Raw genomic sequence first — 15,795 nt, forward strand, 5'->3', positions numbered from 1 at the left:
TTATTTTTTTTTGGTCTTATCTGCTGGGAAAGTGAGGTCCAAGCAGATAGAGGATTTAGTCCTAGCCTCAGGGTAGGCTGCTGTTGGGGTACTGACTCTTCTTCCGGGCATCTCCATTGCCCTACTGCCCATAAAGGCCCTTATGCTTGTGTGGCCCCCACAGCTCATCCCTGACACTGATGCTCCCTCCCACGATGTGAGGGTCCCCCCGGCCACTGCAGTGTGATGGCCGTCTCCCCAGCCAGCCAACTGCTCCATGCACACAGCAAGCAGCCTGCTCTGACTGTGGGATAAAGGTCCTTCAAGGTCTGACTCACACTGTTCCCATCCTGTGAGGAGACTTCCTGCAATCTGGTTCCCTTTCTTGTAGAAGCTGGTGACCTTTCTAGCCATATTTCTTCCCGGTCTTACTGAGCCTTCAGCCAAGAGCACCCGTTATTCTGAACTTCACAGCTTCTACTCCCCCACAAATGACAGCTGATTCTTTCAGGACAGAGGGATATGCTTCTGTGATGCAGAGAGGCGAGCGCTGTAATGTGCCCTGAGTGGACAGGCCTGCTTTTGCTCCAGCAGCTACGGGGCCTTCAGAATACAGTTGTCGAAGAAAGCTGTTACCCAGTGGTGGTTTGAGAGGCGGAAGCGGTGCCAGCTGACTGGCCACCGAACGCTCTATTCAGAATCTCCACCCCGGCGTGGCAGCTGTCCCTTCCTGCCTGGACATTAGTGCAGGCCCCTCATGTCCACACCCCAGTGCTTTTTGCACAGTAGTGACGAGTTTGCCCCTGGAGCCAGGAAGAAGCTCTGAGCTCTGTAACCTGAAGCTCCAAGTAAATAAAATGCAAAGACAGCACTCTCATGCCAGCCCGGTCACACCTACTCCTCAGACTGTCCCCTGCTTGGATTTCCGCATGGCACGTTTTTCAGGCAAGTTTTGTATTTTCTGACTTTTGTTATGGAGGCTGGAAGCCAGCAAAGGAAGACAGAAAAACCTTTGAGAGCTCCCTTGGTTCCTGGAAAAAACATAAAGGATTTTTTTGATGCTGACAGATTCCCTGGAGCTCAGCACTCCTCGTTCCCAGCAGGCTCCCATTTTTCGGACAGATGGAAAGGTTATGATTCACTCTCACAATTAGACCCGCTGGGAGCCAGGGTGAGTGAGCACCCATCCCAGAGGGAACCATTCACCCGGCCAAGTTCAGGGATGCTGCCTGCACACCAGACCCAGGAATGGTGCACTCTGATTTCCTCTCAGTGGGTTCCAGTTACCTTCTGCCCCTACCTGTCAGCCCTAAGAGGCACAGAGACATCGTCCCTATACCCATTTATGAGATGAGGCAAGCTGAGGCATGTGCAGTTGACCCAGGCCAGCTTAGAACAATTCAGCAAGTCTCTGGCCCTTGGCCCTTGGGATTGGAAGGGGTTCACCTTCCCATCCAAGCCCCAGTCTGCTGGTGAATGGAGACGAACTGTGGGCAACTCTTACCTACTTTCTACTCTGGTATTATTACACAATGCCAGCATGGGGTCTTTTAAGCTGATGGCAGAGGATGAGCATTTTATAGACGCAAAGGACAGACAGAAAGAAACACTCAACAGTCATGCTGAAAACAGCCTGCCCCAAAACCTTAAACTTCACACTGGCACTGGATGCCTCGAAAATCCTTCCTTACATAAACAAACACGTCCTATCCAAGCCAGTCTCCAGGAACAGAACAGATTTGTGGCCTTGGGGCCTGAGGAATGTGCTTGCTGGGGAGTCCGTCAGTAGAGAGAGGGGTGCTAGGCCAGAGGGTCAGGGGAGAGACGCTGCGGGCTTTGTTGTGCGCCCTTGATCCTCTGAAAGTTCATCTGCAGTGGGACTTATCAGACACTGTCTGGAGCGGCCTCCTTCCTCACGTTGCAAGGCGTTCTTGGCAGCCTGCTCTGCCAGAAACAATGAGACCGGCGGGCCCTTTCCCTCATCCCTGGGCTTCTGCGGAAAAACAACCAGTAATTATAAATAGATGTTATTTGTAGTTTCCATTTTCTTGCCTTCAAGGTTTTTTGCAATAATTCCTCCAGTTTCTTTTGGGTTGTTCTCTTTGCATACTTCCTTTGCTGGGTGGTCGGATTTCCTCCCTTCTGAAGAGCCCTGGTAACCTGGGCTCTGAGCAGATTGTGAAGAAGCTCAAAATATCAGAGTTTTGGGGTGGGAAGAAATAAAGGAAGAAAATGAAAGTGCCAACTACCGGTTTTAAAACGGCACTCGGCACCAAGGCAAATACCCAAACCGATGCAGTGTGTGAGTCCGTGGGGTTAGATAGCAAATAATAAAGGAGTTAGAAAAGACATAACAGGGATATGAAGTTAGACAACAACAGATAATAATAATAATGACAGCAGCAGTAACAACTAACATTTGTTTATTGAGCATTTACTATGTGCCTGGCCCTGTGCTGAGCTGTTGACATGTATTAACTCACCAAATCTGGGGGTTCAGTGCCTAGTTGTTCAAGATCCAGCACATGTGAGGGGCAGCGGGGCTGGTTTTTGAACCCAGCCTAGCTGGCTGGTTCCAGAGCCTGGGCTGGGAAACCAGACTGAAAAGAATTCTCACCAGCTCAAGTGATGAAGCACTGTGGATGGGTTTGTACAGGAGGAGGGTGTTTAGAAACCGCCCTCTATAGCACAGAGGTTGGGTGGCATAGACAGTCCCTAAAGTTATGACTTTTCATTTCATTGTCACCTGTTCAGTTTCCAGAGTAACTCTTCTCTCCCCAAAGTCTCCCACACTGTTTCGTAGAACAGTAATAATGAAAATAGCCAGTGCCTCTCAGGTGGTTTCTAAGGCACCCGGTGCTATATTGGGCCTGTGTAAACCTTTACGAACCTTTCAACAATCCCACAAGGTGGGGAAATTATTATTTCCATTTTATAGATGAAAAAACTGAGACTTAAAGAAATGCCTGAAGTCATAACACTAGCATGTGCCAGAAACTAGCTGAATCTGTCCACAAAACAAGAGTATATGTACAGAGTATGCATTTCCCAGACTATACACACCCTTGTAGACGGATATGTTTCTATGCAGTTGAAACTTTTTTTTTTTGGTCACAGACCCCATCCCTAGGAAAATGTGCACATACCCAAACCAACAAAATTTCTGCATATGATTGTAGGGGTTCCTCAATCTACTAAAATTCATCTGTGGACCCTACTGGAAATTCACAGGCTTAAAAATGTATGCTCTAGATGGTACTTAAAAGCGTGTAAGTACACAGGATACTGTTTTCTCACTCGGGCCATATGTTGACATATGGGTATATATGTGCTTATAAAAATACTTCACTTACAAAAATTAATATGTTATCCCATCTGAACACTTAGAAGCTGGATTTCTACTGATGAGACTCAAAACCACGAATTCCAAATCTACTCCTTGCTTCTATGGGTGATTTGTGTATTAAATTTGGCATTGTTAAACAAAACAGCTAAATTAAAAGACTGAGATTCTGTGAAGTCTCTAACTGAGATGCAAGGGGTGCTTTGAACCTGCACCTTCTAATATTGTAGTGCTCTGGCAATCTGGCATGCCCACTGCTCTCTGATCGTTCCTCAGCACAGAGGACAAAGGATGGAGGCAATGTCAGTGTGCCCTGGAGTGAGACTGCGTGGGCCAAGCCTGCCTCTGACCTTTCCTCATCTTGTGACTTTGGGCAGGTCGGTTAGCCTCCCTCAGCTTCACCCTGTACATCTGTGAATGGACAGTTACCATATCAGGGTCTGGTGTGTATTAAGTGAGAGTTAAGGAAAATAGTAAATAAATAGAGCGAGGATCTAGCCCATTAGGAATGCTCAGTAAGTGGGAGTTCTTCCCATTGATATGCCAGCTTCTTCTTAAATGTGTGTGGCACCAGTGAAAGGGGGAAATTCAAGGAAATGAAAAGACTTCTTAAAAAACCCAACCTGATAGCTAGGTAATTTCTACAGAAAAGCTGAGTGTCCCAATTGAGCTGGAGACCAGGTGACCTGGCTTTGGACCTGAATTGACTAGAAACTTTAGCATCATGCAGACCTGCTCCACAGCCTCTTAGGATCTCAGGCAGCTTCTTTGTTGGGAAAGTTGTGCATGACAGTGTTGTTTTTTCCAATTTTCCCTGCAGGTTTTAATGTAAGGATTAATAAGGCAGTGTTTGTAGATGTCTTTGAGCTTCCTAGAAGAAAGGCACTCCAGGAGGTGATAAATTCTCTGGCCTGGATAATCTACTCATGAAATATGGAACTTTGAAAGTGTGAGAAAAATCTCAAATCACTTTGACAGCATTTTAATTATAGTTGATTTGTTTGCTGCTAATAGTGAAAATGCTGTCAGCATGATTTGAGATGTTTCTTCCACTCAAAATGTTATATTTCGTGTTTTCAAGTCACGAGGCAACATTTTGGTTTCCAGATACAACCAGAATAGCTCAGTGAGTGCGCTGGCGCACAAAGGCAGAGTAGAAAACAGACTAACATATCCAACCCCTCGGAAAGCAGAGTTTATCCTTTTTAACATATAACATCAACCCTAGGTTCCCTCATTCATTTATTCACTCAACACAAAGTTAGTGAGCCCTCCTATGTGCCAGGCACCATGCAAATATCAGGTTGGCCCAAAAGTTCATTTGCGTTTTTCCATCATATAAAAAATCCAAATGAACTTTTGGCCAACCCAATATTATAAATTCATCCGTGAAAAGGTAAGTTTCTCACCCTCATGGTCCTGGTTGTCTAGTGCAGGCCCCATATCCTAAACAAATACAGTATATTGATAAGACCTTTCCAGATTATGGTAACAGCCATAAAGGCAATGAAAGCAGGTGAGGTAGAGAATAAGGGCATGCCAGCTGAAATGGGATGGTCAGGGCAGGCTTATCCGAGGAGGTGACATTTGTACTCAAAAGAATGAGAAGTTACCAGCCAGAGCAAAAGCTAACAAAGGGTATTGCAGACAGAGGCAAGAGCAAGTGCAAAGGCCCAGGGGCTGGAAAGAACTTTCCATGTACAAAATATGATGGCTTAGACATTTCATGATGCAAGTAACATGAGAGGAGGCATCGCCTGCTTGGCAAAGGTTATGGCTTCAGGACTTGGGCATATAGGTGCTCAGCCATATAGACAAATCCCATAGAATGGACACAGCATTCTTCCTTGGAGCAGCTAAGGACTCTGCCCACAACATAGAAATCCCCTCACAAGCAGTTCTGTGTGGCATCCACAAAGGTAGACTCTGGATGGAGCCACATGTCATCCAGCCCTGGGAGAAGGGCCTCCACGTGGTGAATTTTCCAGCACAGGCTTGGTCGGCTGACCCAGCCTTTGGTGGCCTGCTGGGCAGCGTCACGCGTGGAGAGAGTTATGGGAAGTAAAAGTCTTTCATGTTTGCCTAGTGATGAGAAGAAGAGATGAGACTGATGCTTTTTCACATCTCTCCTGTGGACTCTTAAAATTAATTCCACCGTCAACATTCCCACGGCCCAAATGTGGGTTTGGGGAGAGGAATGAAGACTTTGAAGTTGAGAGAGAAGGTACAGAAAGCATTCTCTAGACAAATGCTCTACATGCAGATGTCGGAATCTGTGAAAAGAAAAGTAAAAAGGTACGTAGGGAACCATTTTAGATAGGAGAAGGGGAAAAAAAAAAGAACTGGCACAGAGATGGCTACTTCAGCTTAGGAAAGTAAATAAATAAATAAAATTTGAAAAGGTAGTGTTAAAGCTTTGAAAGGAATTTTTTCATTTGAGGGAGATTAGGAATAATGAAATGCAAACACAATAGTTAATATGTCTATGAGCTGATGTCTGTTTCCTTCCAGAAAATGGATAAGAGGAATGGCTTTTCAGGTTATCCTACTTGACTACCATTGGGGTGAGCTCTGAGTTTGCAGCCCAGATTCATTTAACCAACAAATGCTGGGTATTAGATGCCAGATGCAAAGTCATATTTATTCCAAGGCCACAACTTCCTAAGTCTCTGCTAGCTCTTCATAAAGGAACCTGACAACACTGAAATTTCTAGAGAGATTTACTCCAGGTGTAGCAAATCCCTAATAATAAAAAATTTCCCCAAATGAGTCAGTCTCACAGAAGGTAAATGAGACAGTCTGTGTGAAGTCAGCATGTCACTTGGAGTATGCCCTTTATACAAAAAGCCCAGCCAGAAGACTTGGTGGTCAGCTGGAGTTGATCCACAGGGCAGAACCCCAGACGCTGAAGGGAAGGGGAATTTCAGCTGCCAGACTGTAACTCTGGGTTGTTTTCCCCTCAAGTAAACCTGATAGGAAAATCCAGTTTTGCTAAGAAGTTCAAGTAAGGGCTGATTATTTGCTTCAAAAAAGGATTCACCAGAGGGTCCTTTAAATAACAGGCTCAGAGAGAAGCTGTATGATATGACTGATTTGTGTGAACCTTTTTCAAAAATGCCTCCCTTCACTAACGTGTATGTAGATATGTGAGGATGTATTTACAGCTAGCCATGTTACCCAAAAGGATTTAGATGATATATCTGTTGAGTAAATTGAGGCAAGTTTGCAGCTATGACATGTTTTGGGTACTTCAGCTTCATTGCTGATTCTGTTAATCCCCTAAATGATGTCATGGGTGATTTGGCAACCAGATAAAACCCTCCACTTCTAATGAACAAGCCAGGTGGATGTCAGGGCCTCTCTGTGTCCTTTATAGAAACTGGCAACACAACGACTGGACATATGTGATGGTCTCTTTAAAATTATTTTTAAATTTTAATTGAGTGCGGGCCATGTCCCTGGCACTATTCTAGGTGCTCCAACAAGCTATGTCTTATTTAAGTCCTATGGATGATGGTTGTCATCATGATGGTGGCACTTTTTATCTGCAAAATTATGACAGCTGGGTTATTTTTCTCAACTCTTCTACTTGGGAAAAAAATTCTTAATAGAAGGATCTTGATGTATTTTAAAGAAGTGAAGACGTATTATAAACAACTCAGATAATATAAAGAAGAAAGCAAAAAATTACAAATTATCCCCCATCAATATATTTCACCCACCATCAATTTATTTCATCACAGTTAATATTTTAGTCTGTAGTCTTTCAGGCTTTTTCTGTGTGTATATGCAAGGAAATTTATATACTTACATATATTTTAAAGAATACTTTTAAAACAATCTACTGTTTTTCAGCTTAATTATATACCATGGACATTTTTCCTTAAAGGCCAAAAAAAACAAAAAACAAAAAAAACACCTGTACCTACAGTGTCCAAAATTGATTTACCCACCACTGTTGTCAGACATTTAGACACATGCTTTTTATAAACAAAGCATCTTTTCACTTTTTCCATGCTTTTTAAAATATGTACACACACACAAAGATGCATATACTTCTTTGCACAATTGTCTGATTATTTTGCTAGGAAAAATTCCTAGCAGTGGGATTGCTGGACTAAAGAATATGTCTATATTAACTTTTGTCACATTTTTGCCAAAATGCCCTCCAAAATGAGCAGATGCACATTCCCCCTTAGACAGCACCTCATTCACTGGCTCTCTCTTTGGGAGAATCACTTCTGCTCTATGGCTCAGCCTCTTCCCCTCTGAAATGGGCTTGGAAACACAACAAATCCCTGTGAACAGTTACGAAGTCCACACTCACTGCCAGTCCGTGTCCTAGACACTTTCTATAGATTGTGTGGATCCTTTAAATTTCAGAAGAACTGAAAGGAAGGTTCTAGTATCCCTATCGTGCTCTTATTTTTTCCATTTCTGAGGCTCAGAGAGGTTGAGTGACTTGCCTGAGAGTAACTCAGCTAGTAAGGCTGAGCTGGGTTCTGCCTCCTTCTGGAACAAGGTGGGGGTGGGGGTGCCCTTGCCCCTCCAGGCAAGCTGGGTCCTGTCTGCTCAGTGGGTACACTTGTGCTCCAGCATTGTGCACCCTGCGAAGGAAGGCGTTGCCATTACTCAGCTGAGAGTGACTGTCCAGCGGTGCTTATCTCGGTGTGGAAATAACAAGGAGGGATTTTCCAGAAGGTCTGGGGGAATTTCCTTTGAGAAAAAACTGTCTTTTCACTTATGTTTTGGACCTGAGGAAGCACACTTTCAGTGTCAGCATCATCTCCCACACTGAAAGCACAGACCTAAACAGATTCCCCCACCCCTGCTGCCTTTCCCAATCTGTGGCCATCTCTCCAGAGCTCCTGGGGAAAACCCTGCCATCTCCCTTCTCCAGACTCTAACCAACTTCTGTGATTCTTTTGACTGTAGAATTCCAGCCCTCTGGGGTCTACAAATGAACTAACCCTGGTCCACTCCATATACTCCCTTCGAAGGCCTATTTATTTGGAAGTGGCTGAGCCATCTGAAGTATGGCTTCCGGGGTCTGCAAGGAGGCCTCAGACCACTCCGGTTCAGACAGGCCACTTCTGCAGGCCGCCAGCTCCCCCAGACCCCGTGTGTGTGGCAGGAGCCGGTGGGTACATCCCAGGGAGGGTAGCCTTTCCAGTCCCTCTCTTTTCCCCAATGGAAGAGATTTTATACATGTTGTTTTAACAGCTTGATGCAAAATACATAAACAGGGTGGGAGAAGGAGATGGATGGCTTTCAGTAAATAATGGTACAGTGACCAGCAATTTGAGGGAGTTGGTAGGGAAGAAATTTTCCACGTCAGCAGTTGTGACAGGGTGTTCCCCAGAAGCCCAGATGAAGACCACAGACTTGGGACAGTGAGGCTTGCCAGACCACATGCTGAAGCTGAAAGCGTGCATCTGTACAGATAAGATGGCACAGTACCTGTGGAGTCCTGTGAACCTAGCTAAGGATGTCTTTGAGGTGTCTCCCCCTACCTGGGCCAATTTGATTCTGTTTGAAATGAGCCCAGGTCTTCAGGGTAAGGAAGGCAGCCCGCTCAGCCTCTTGCTGAGACTAATAGTTATGTGCTCACAGAAGCTGGGTCCCCTGGGATTCACCCCCTGCTTTTGGAGAAAGGTTTTTATTGCCTTATCTAATACAGCGCTGATTCCTTTTAAAAAAACGTGTTGTTGACCAGATAGACACTGCTGATGTGAACTTCTCAGAGTCATCGCAGGGAGGGAGATAGCTCACGACTAGGGAGTCTTTATTACTAACAGTTAAAGAAAAGAAGGGTTGACCCCTTAAGTTCAGGAGAGAACTGAAACTTGGGAAAGAGGCAAAAAAATAAATAAAAATCTCTGAAACATCCCCCGTGTGCCTGACTCGGTGCCCAGCCCTTCTTTACATTTTTTTCATTCCATCTCTGTCCCAGCCCCCTGAAGTGGATATCTTTATCCGCATCTTATAGATGAAGTAATTGATGCTCACAGGAGTTAAGTAACATGCAGAGACACAGAGCCAAGAAGAAAAGACTAAGATTCAGATAGATCACGATGAAAATAAAAATGGTGCTACCGAATGGAGAAAAAAAAATGTTTGAGACATTTGATGGAATGATGCTACTGCTCTTATGTGAGCAAGAGATAAGGCCTTAAAGTCTAGCTATGCACAGAGGTGCTCATTCTCTGTGGCTTTAGTAAAGCAACTTCCTGTATCTGTGTTTGCCAGTCTCTACAAGTAAACCTAAGTGCCTTTTGTTTATCCATCCAGAACACATTAATGTCTAGAAGTGGATGGAGAGCACCTGAGCTGGAGGGAGACAGTAGTCCATTTCATCTCCTAGCAGTGATCTTTTTTCATATGTGCCCCTTTATGCTGTCTGCACCCAGGTATGACTTCATTGAGATTCGAGATGGGGACAGCGAATCCGCAGATCTCCTGGGAAAGCACTGTGGAAACATCGCCCCGCCCACCATCATCTCCTCGGGCTCGGTCCTCTACATCAAGTTCACCTCCGACTACGCCCGGCAGGGGGCAGGCTTCTCCCTGCGCTATGAGATCTTCAAGACAGGTCAGTGTGGTCATGAGTGGGGGGAAGCAGGGACTCCGCCATCGCCAGCTGTGTCTGGCCACGGGGCACTGTGTATCGGATCTGCCTGATACTTATGTGTTCATAGATGAAGCCCAGTGGGTTGACCTACGTGGTCAGGGTTCCAGTTTTATCCAGCCCGAGAGAGTTGATGGAGGGAAGAGTGTTCAAGGTGAGCCTGGAGACTGTCTAAGTTGAAAAGCCCATTTAAGTTTCCAGCCAATTTAAGAGGACAAACTGCAGGGTTAGTGTTGGGTGATTGCGACAACAAAAGAGTAGGGACATCTATTATATAGAAAAACACATTTGAAAAAATCTGATGTGTGTGTGTGTTTAACAGTAATCATGGTGAAAGCAAAACTTGGTTGAACTTCCTCCAAATTACTTCATAATTTAAATAGCCTTTCTTTAGAACCACATGGGGAGGAAGGACATTATCTTTTCAGTGTTTGGAGTCCCTAAAAATCTTACTGTGACCCCACCACCAATGGGATCATGCAGTAATTTTAGATACAAATTTGACTCCTAGAAATTCCCCCTGCTGATCCACTGTATTACATCTATCCATTGAACCCCCACTTCCTAAGTGGCAAAGAAGCTGACTCCCTGAAAAAGATAGCAGAAGGAGAAGCAGAGAACTTTTAAGTTGACTGCTTGCTTTCCATTAGGTCCCCCTTAGATTACTTTTAGACCCTGAGAATACGGGCTAATGCTTATTCTCCCTAGAGTCAAGACAACTTTGATTCACAAGACGCTAGTTCAGCATCTCCACGGAAGCGCTCAGAGCAGCATATCCTTCCCTCCGATGTGTGAGCTCATTAACTTGAGGCTAAGTGAAGCCTGTCCTCCAGTTCTCCCCTCCCCCCTGCCTATCCCCCCACCTCGGGGGCTCCTGCCCCATCTAGGACTGTGTTTCCCTCTCCAGCAGCCCACGTTTTACAACTCGTGGGCAGAGTCTGCTGAAAGGGGAAGCTGTCAGCCTTGTCATCAAGGAGCCCAAAGCCCGGCGCCTGTTGAGTTCAGTGTGAGGGGAACTATTCATATATATTTTCTTTTTCGCCAAACAATTCTTGAAAGGAAGTGGTAGCTGCTGAAAGCACTTTTTATATCCACTCTGTCTAAATATTTGCCCGATTTGTCTGCCTGAGAACAAGATCATAGGATCCAGTAAAGGGGTGGGGCTGAAGGAACTGTGTGGAGCCAGAGTGGGAGCTGGGACTGTCCCAGGGCACGAGTCCTGAGAAGGTCTGTCTGCCATGGGTGGTCATGCTCCTGAGTACTTGATGTCATGGGGACTGAGGATCTGTGCGTCGGGTGGCTCGGGACTGGCCCAAGACTGACAGATAGGCTTATCCACATTCTGTTGAGTCCTATGCTAGATTCAGATTAGTTAGTGCCCCCAGCAACGATGGACCGCTCATTATACCATCATCTGCTGGGGAGCAGTGGGGAGATGGAAGAGAGAAGGAAGGAAATGGGTGTTGGTGCTCTTCTGGTGGGGGAGACAGCACATAACAGGTGCATAGTTGATGTTATTGAATGACTATGTGTAAATAGATACGTAACTTGAAAGGTATAAACTATAATATGAGGCAGAGTAAGTATCAAGTTATGATTAACATGCTATGGATGCTTCCTAGGTGGCGCTAGTTCCTGCTAGGCAGGAACCCGCCTGCCAATGCAGGAGACATAGGTTCAGTCCCTGACGGGAAAGATCCCCTGGAGGAGGGCATGGCAACCCACTCCAGTATTCTTGCCTGGAGAATCCCATGGACAGAGGAGCCTGGCAGGCTACAGTCCGTGGGGTTGTACACAGTCACACACGACTGAAGTGACTTAGCACACATATGTAACATGCTATGGATTTGTACTTAATGCACTGTGGTGACCTGAATGGGATGGCAGTCCAAAACGGAGGGGATATGTGTATATGTATGGCTGATTCATTTTGCTGTACAATAGAAACTAACACACATTGTAAAGCAACTATGCTCCAATAAAAATTAATTTCAAAGAAGAATGTGCTCTGGACATGAAAATAAGGAAGCCATCGAGTGGCTTAGACAGCGGGGAATCTGGGAATTCCTTTAGATAGCTAGGTCCCCAGTGCTAAAGCTGCCACTCAGCCCTACTGGGTTGACCATGAAAGCTGCTCCAAGCAAAGGCTTCCAGAGAGCTGGCCACCAGAAGTCAGAACAAGAATGGGGAGGACCATTACAGCTCAAATCTGTTTCATACTTCCCAACTTAGTATTTCACAAAGGACAGTACCACATCCTCCAAAAATCAACATAAAAACGTGAATATTAGCTCTATGCCTGCCTGCCTGCTAAGGTATTCAGTTGGGTCCAATTCTTTGTGACCCTATGGACTATAGTCCTCCAGGCTCCTCTATCCATAGGATTCTCCAGGCAAGGATTCTCCAGGCAAGGATACTGGTGTGGGTTGCCATGCCCTCCTCCAGGAGATCTTCCTGATCCAGGGATCAAACCTGTTTTCTGCGTTACAGGCAGATTCTTTACCACAGAGCCACCAGGGAAGCCCCCATTAGTTCTATCCATCATGCAAATTTGAAGGGTCGATATTAAAAGACAAAATACACAGAGCTCATCATAACTCAGCATTACTGTTTTGAGGGTAGGCTGATGTAGGATTTTGAATGAGGCAGCAAGTCTGTGGACTGCCTAGAAACAAAAGAGGCAGCCAAGCAGGTGACTTGGGCATGGGGAATTGGGACAGTCTACTTTAAGGATGGGGATTGCCTAGGAAGGAAGAAAGAGATTAATGCAACAACAGGAGATAACCGCCCTGCCAATAGCAATCATTCTTCTGGGGATTGTAAGAAAGAAAGTGGGAGCCCAGTGGCCCTGGAGCCATTCACACGTGCTATCATGCCCATTGGAAAGAGCAACTTATCCTCAATAAGGCACACACAGGTGCAGGGGTGAGGGGCGGCTGTGCCAAATTCAAAACTGAGAAGTTTAGGAAGATGAGCGTTCTTCCAGGTCCCTCACCCAGATCTCCACTGTTGGAGCCCTGAGAGAAAATACACAAAGTTACGTCATCCACAGAACATGAAAGAAACGCATGAACATGCTGAAGAAATCCAAACAAACACAGTTGTGTTTGCTAGTCAGATTCATAAAGAGAGAGAAGGGGGAAGTATAAACACAGATACACAACTGTGCCGAGGACTCAGGAAGCCTTCAACCGCACATCACCCAGGCAGGGCTCTGCTGCAGAGTTATACCCACAGAAATAAACCCACGATTCGGTACAGATGGGACCAAGAGGCTGGAGGGGGAGATTGACGTCTGCCCTGAATGAAGTGGTTTATGAAAGAGTCTACGTATGTCCACATACAAAAGGGTTAAGCAAACAACTTGCTGACTTAAGTGATCCCAAATCACCAAATCATAAGCATAACAGAGAAAGGAATTTTAAAATAATTTAAAAAGTAACATCGGAAACGGAATCACTGGAAAACATGGGGTTTTTGTATGCTTGTTTCCTGATTGTCTTCTGACCAAAGTGCAAGATCGAGTTTTCTTTCCTGGGACCCAGTGAAATTTTAGAAACTGAAATCTCAATTTATCCACAAACGGAGAAAACCTGGGGTGCCCCCTACTCCCACTTCTTCAATTGAAGAACTGGATTTACCTTTTGTGGTTAGACCCAGCTCAATTTTGGATAAATGCACCATGTTTTCAACAGCCTTGTGCTTGCAGATTCTTCTTCCGCTTGCAGAGTTATTATACAATTTACAGTGAAAAACCACAGGATGGGCATTTTTCATACCAGAGTCCTTTGGTATGAAATCATTCACAGCAGCAAAATCCCCTAGCTACTATGGACAATTTTACCGTTGCATGAACTTGAGTATCTGTTGACTGAGCTATTCTCTTAATTTTTAATTCATTTAGCACATTGCAGAAAAGCATCTTGGTTTAGGTAGGTATCTGCAAGACTCAACTCTTGCCCCAGGAATAGTCACCTTTCCTGAGATCTCTTCTCCACATTCGCTATTCGGCTGCCTCCTTGCTGACAATGACCATAGTCCAAACAGCAAGATGGCGCCGTTATAAATGGATAAACTATTGTAATGGACAGGCTTGATTTTTCTGCATAAAGAGGATAAAACTGTTTTTCTCCCTCATTCAAAATAAGCCACAGGATTTGTTGATGTTGTTCAGTCGCTAAGTCATGTCCGCCTCTTTTCAACTGCATGGACTGCAGCACACCAGGCTTCCCTGTCCTTCACAGTCTCCTGAGGTTTGCTCAGATTCATGTTTGTTGAGTCAGTGATGCTATCTAACCATCTCATCCTCTGCCTCTCCCTTCTCCTTTTGCCTTCAATCTTCCCCAGCATCAGGGTCTTTTCCAATGAGTTGGCTCTTTGCATCAGGTGGCCAAAGTATTGGAGTTTCAGCCATAGGATACACCCATGCTTTCCAAGTGGCTTAGCGGTAAAGAATCTGCCTGCCAATGTAGGAGACACAAGAGATGCAGGTTCAACCCCTAAGATCCCCAGGAGTAGAAAATGGCAACCCACTCTAGAATTCTTGTCTAGAAAATTCCATGGACAGAGGAGCCTGATGGGCTAGTCCATGGGGTCGCAGAGCTGGACACGACTCAGAACACACACACACACACACACACACACACACACACGTAGCCATATGTCAGAGATACATACTTTTTTTTGTTTTTTTGCTTAAGGACATCAAATTGAAAAATTCTCTCCAGTCCATTACAGGACCACAGAACCTTGGAAACTGTGGGTACTTTAGGATCTTACATTCTCCAGGCCTCCTGGAGCTTTCTAAGTGTCCTTTGTGTCCCTTATGGATGACAGGGACCAAAGAAAGATTCCACTATAAATTCCCACGCCCAGGGGGTGGGGATTCCCCTTGCCTTGGAGAGGAATGACAATAGGCAAACTCCAGGAGGGACTGTCAGGAGGCCTTTCCTAGTTCTGGAAGCAACTTGTGAATAGAGTTAATTTCCTCTGGCTAAGTGGCCCAGCAGCCATAAATGCTAACCTTTTGAAAATTCCTCTTGGCCCCCTGAAGGCCTGCCAGCTGGCTTGGCTTTCCTAAACTGCCTCATCCTGAACCACCGTAGAGGCCCTCAGAAGCTGGGGTCCTGATGGTAAACAAAGCTGGGAATACCATGGTAAACAAACTGGGGGAGAGGTCATCTCAGCTGCTGCCTCCTGGCCTTGCTGCCCCTGGACCAGCTTGCCTCTGAATGATGCAGTGCAGAGCTTCTGGGATGCCACATTAGAGAGGCTCAGAAGAATCCTGAAAAGATTAACTCACCCCAGGTGTCCCGGGTTCCCACCCTGCCAAGGCACAGTGCTGGCTGGAAGGGCAGAGGTGATGGACAGGTGGGTAGGGATATTGGAACTTCCTGTCTGATGCTAAAGAAAGTTCCCCTCCCCGCTCCCCCGATTATTTGCATGGCACCTTTTCCAAGTCAGACGTTTGCTGCTTTCCAGATAGCCGTCATCAATAAAAAGACTCGCAGAGGGGCTGCAGCAGGAGCCACGGATAAAGACATCGCTGCAGGCTAGGATCAGCGTATTGACATCACACAGTTATATTTCAGTGGGATCCCCAGAGGACACTTCCTGCCAGTAAACACCTGGTTTATCTAGTATTTCTCTGTTTTTTTCCTTCATGCTTAGCGTGCCTGTTATTCTCCTCATAAATCCTGCTCCCTTTTTAAATTTTAAAATCAGAACATAGTGAAATCAATTCTAATTGTGCAGCATTTACATTCATCACATTAACTTGCAACACTTCTGGCTCCGAGCAGCTCCCTGGGCCCCGCTCCTGTCCTGGGACTGTCCCAGGCCCGCC

General features: G+C 45.5%; 1 protein-coding gene across 3 annotated transcripts in view; it reads left to right on the top strand.

Annotated features, from left to right (window-relative positions):
• The window catches only part of NRP2 (neuropilin 2), a 119,229-nt gene that overhangs the window by 24,853 nt on the left and 78,581 nt on the right, over window positions 1-15,795 (top strand). For all 3 annotated transcript variants that reach the window (XM_055573213.1, XM_055573214.1, XM_055573215.1), the window contains exon 3: window positions 9,733-9,914. In XM_055573213.1, the coding sequence (XP_055429188.1) occupies window positions 9,733-9,914 (182 nt within the window). The remainder of the gene's footprint in view (window positions 1-9,732; window positions 9,915-15,795) is intronic.

The sequence above is a fragment of the Bubalus kerabau genome, chromosome 3, assembly GCF_029407905.1.
Source record: "Bubalus kerabau isolate K-KA32 ecotype Philippines breed swamp buffalo chromosome 3, PCC_UOA_SB_1v2, whole genome shotgun sequence".
Classification (NCBI taxonomy): Eukaryota; Metazoa; Chordata; class Mammalia; order Artiodactyla; family Bovidae; genus Bubalus; species Bubalus kerabau.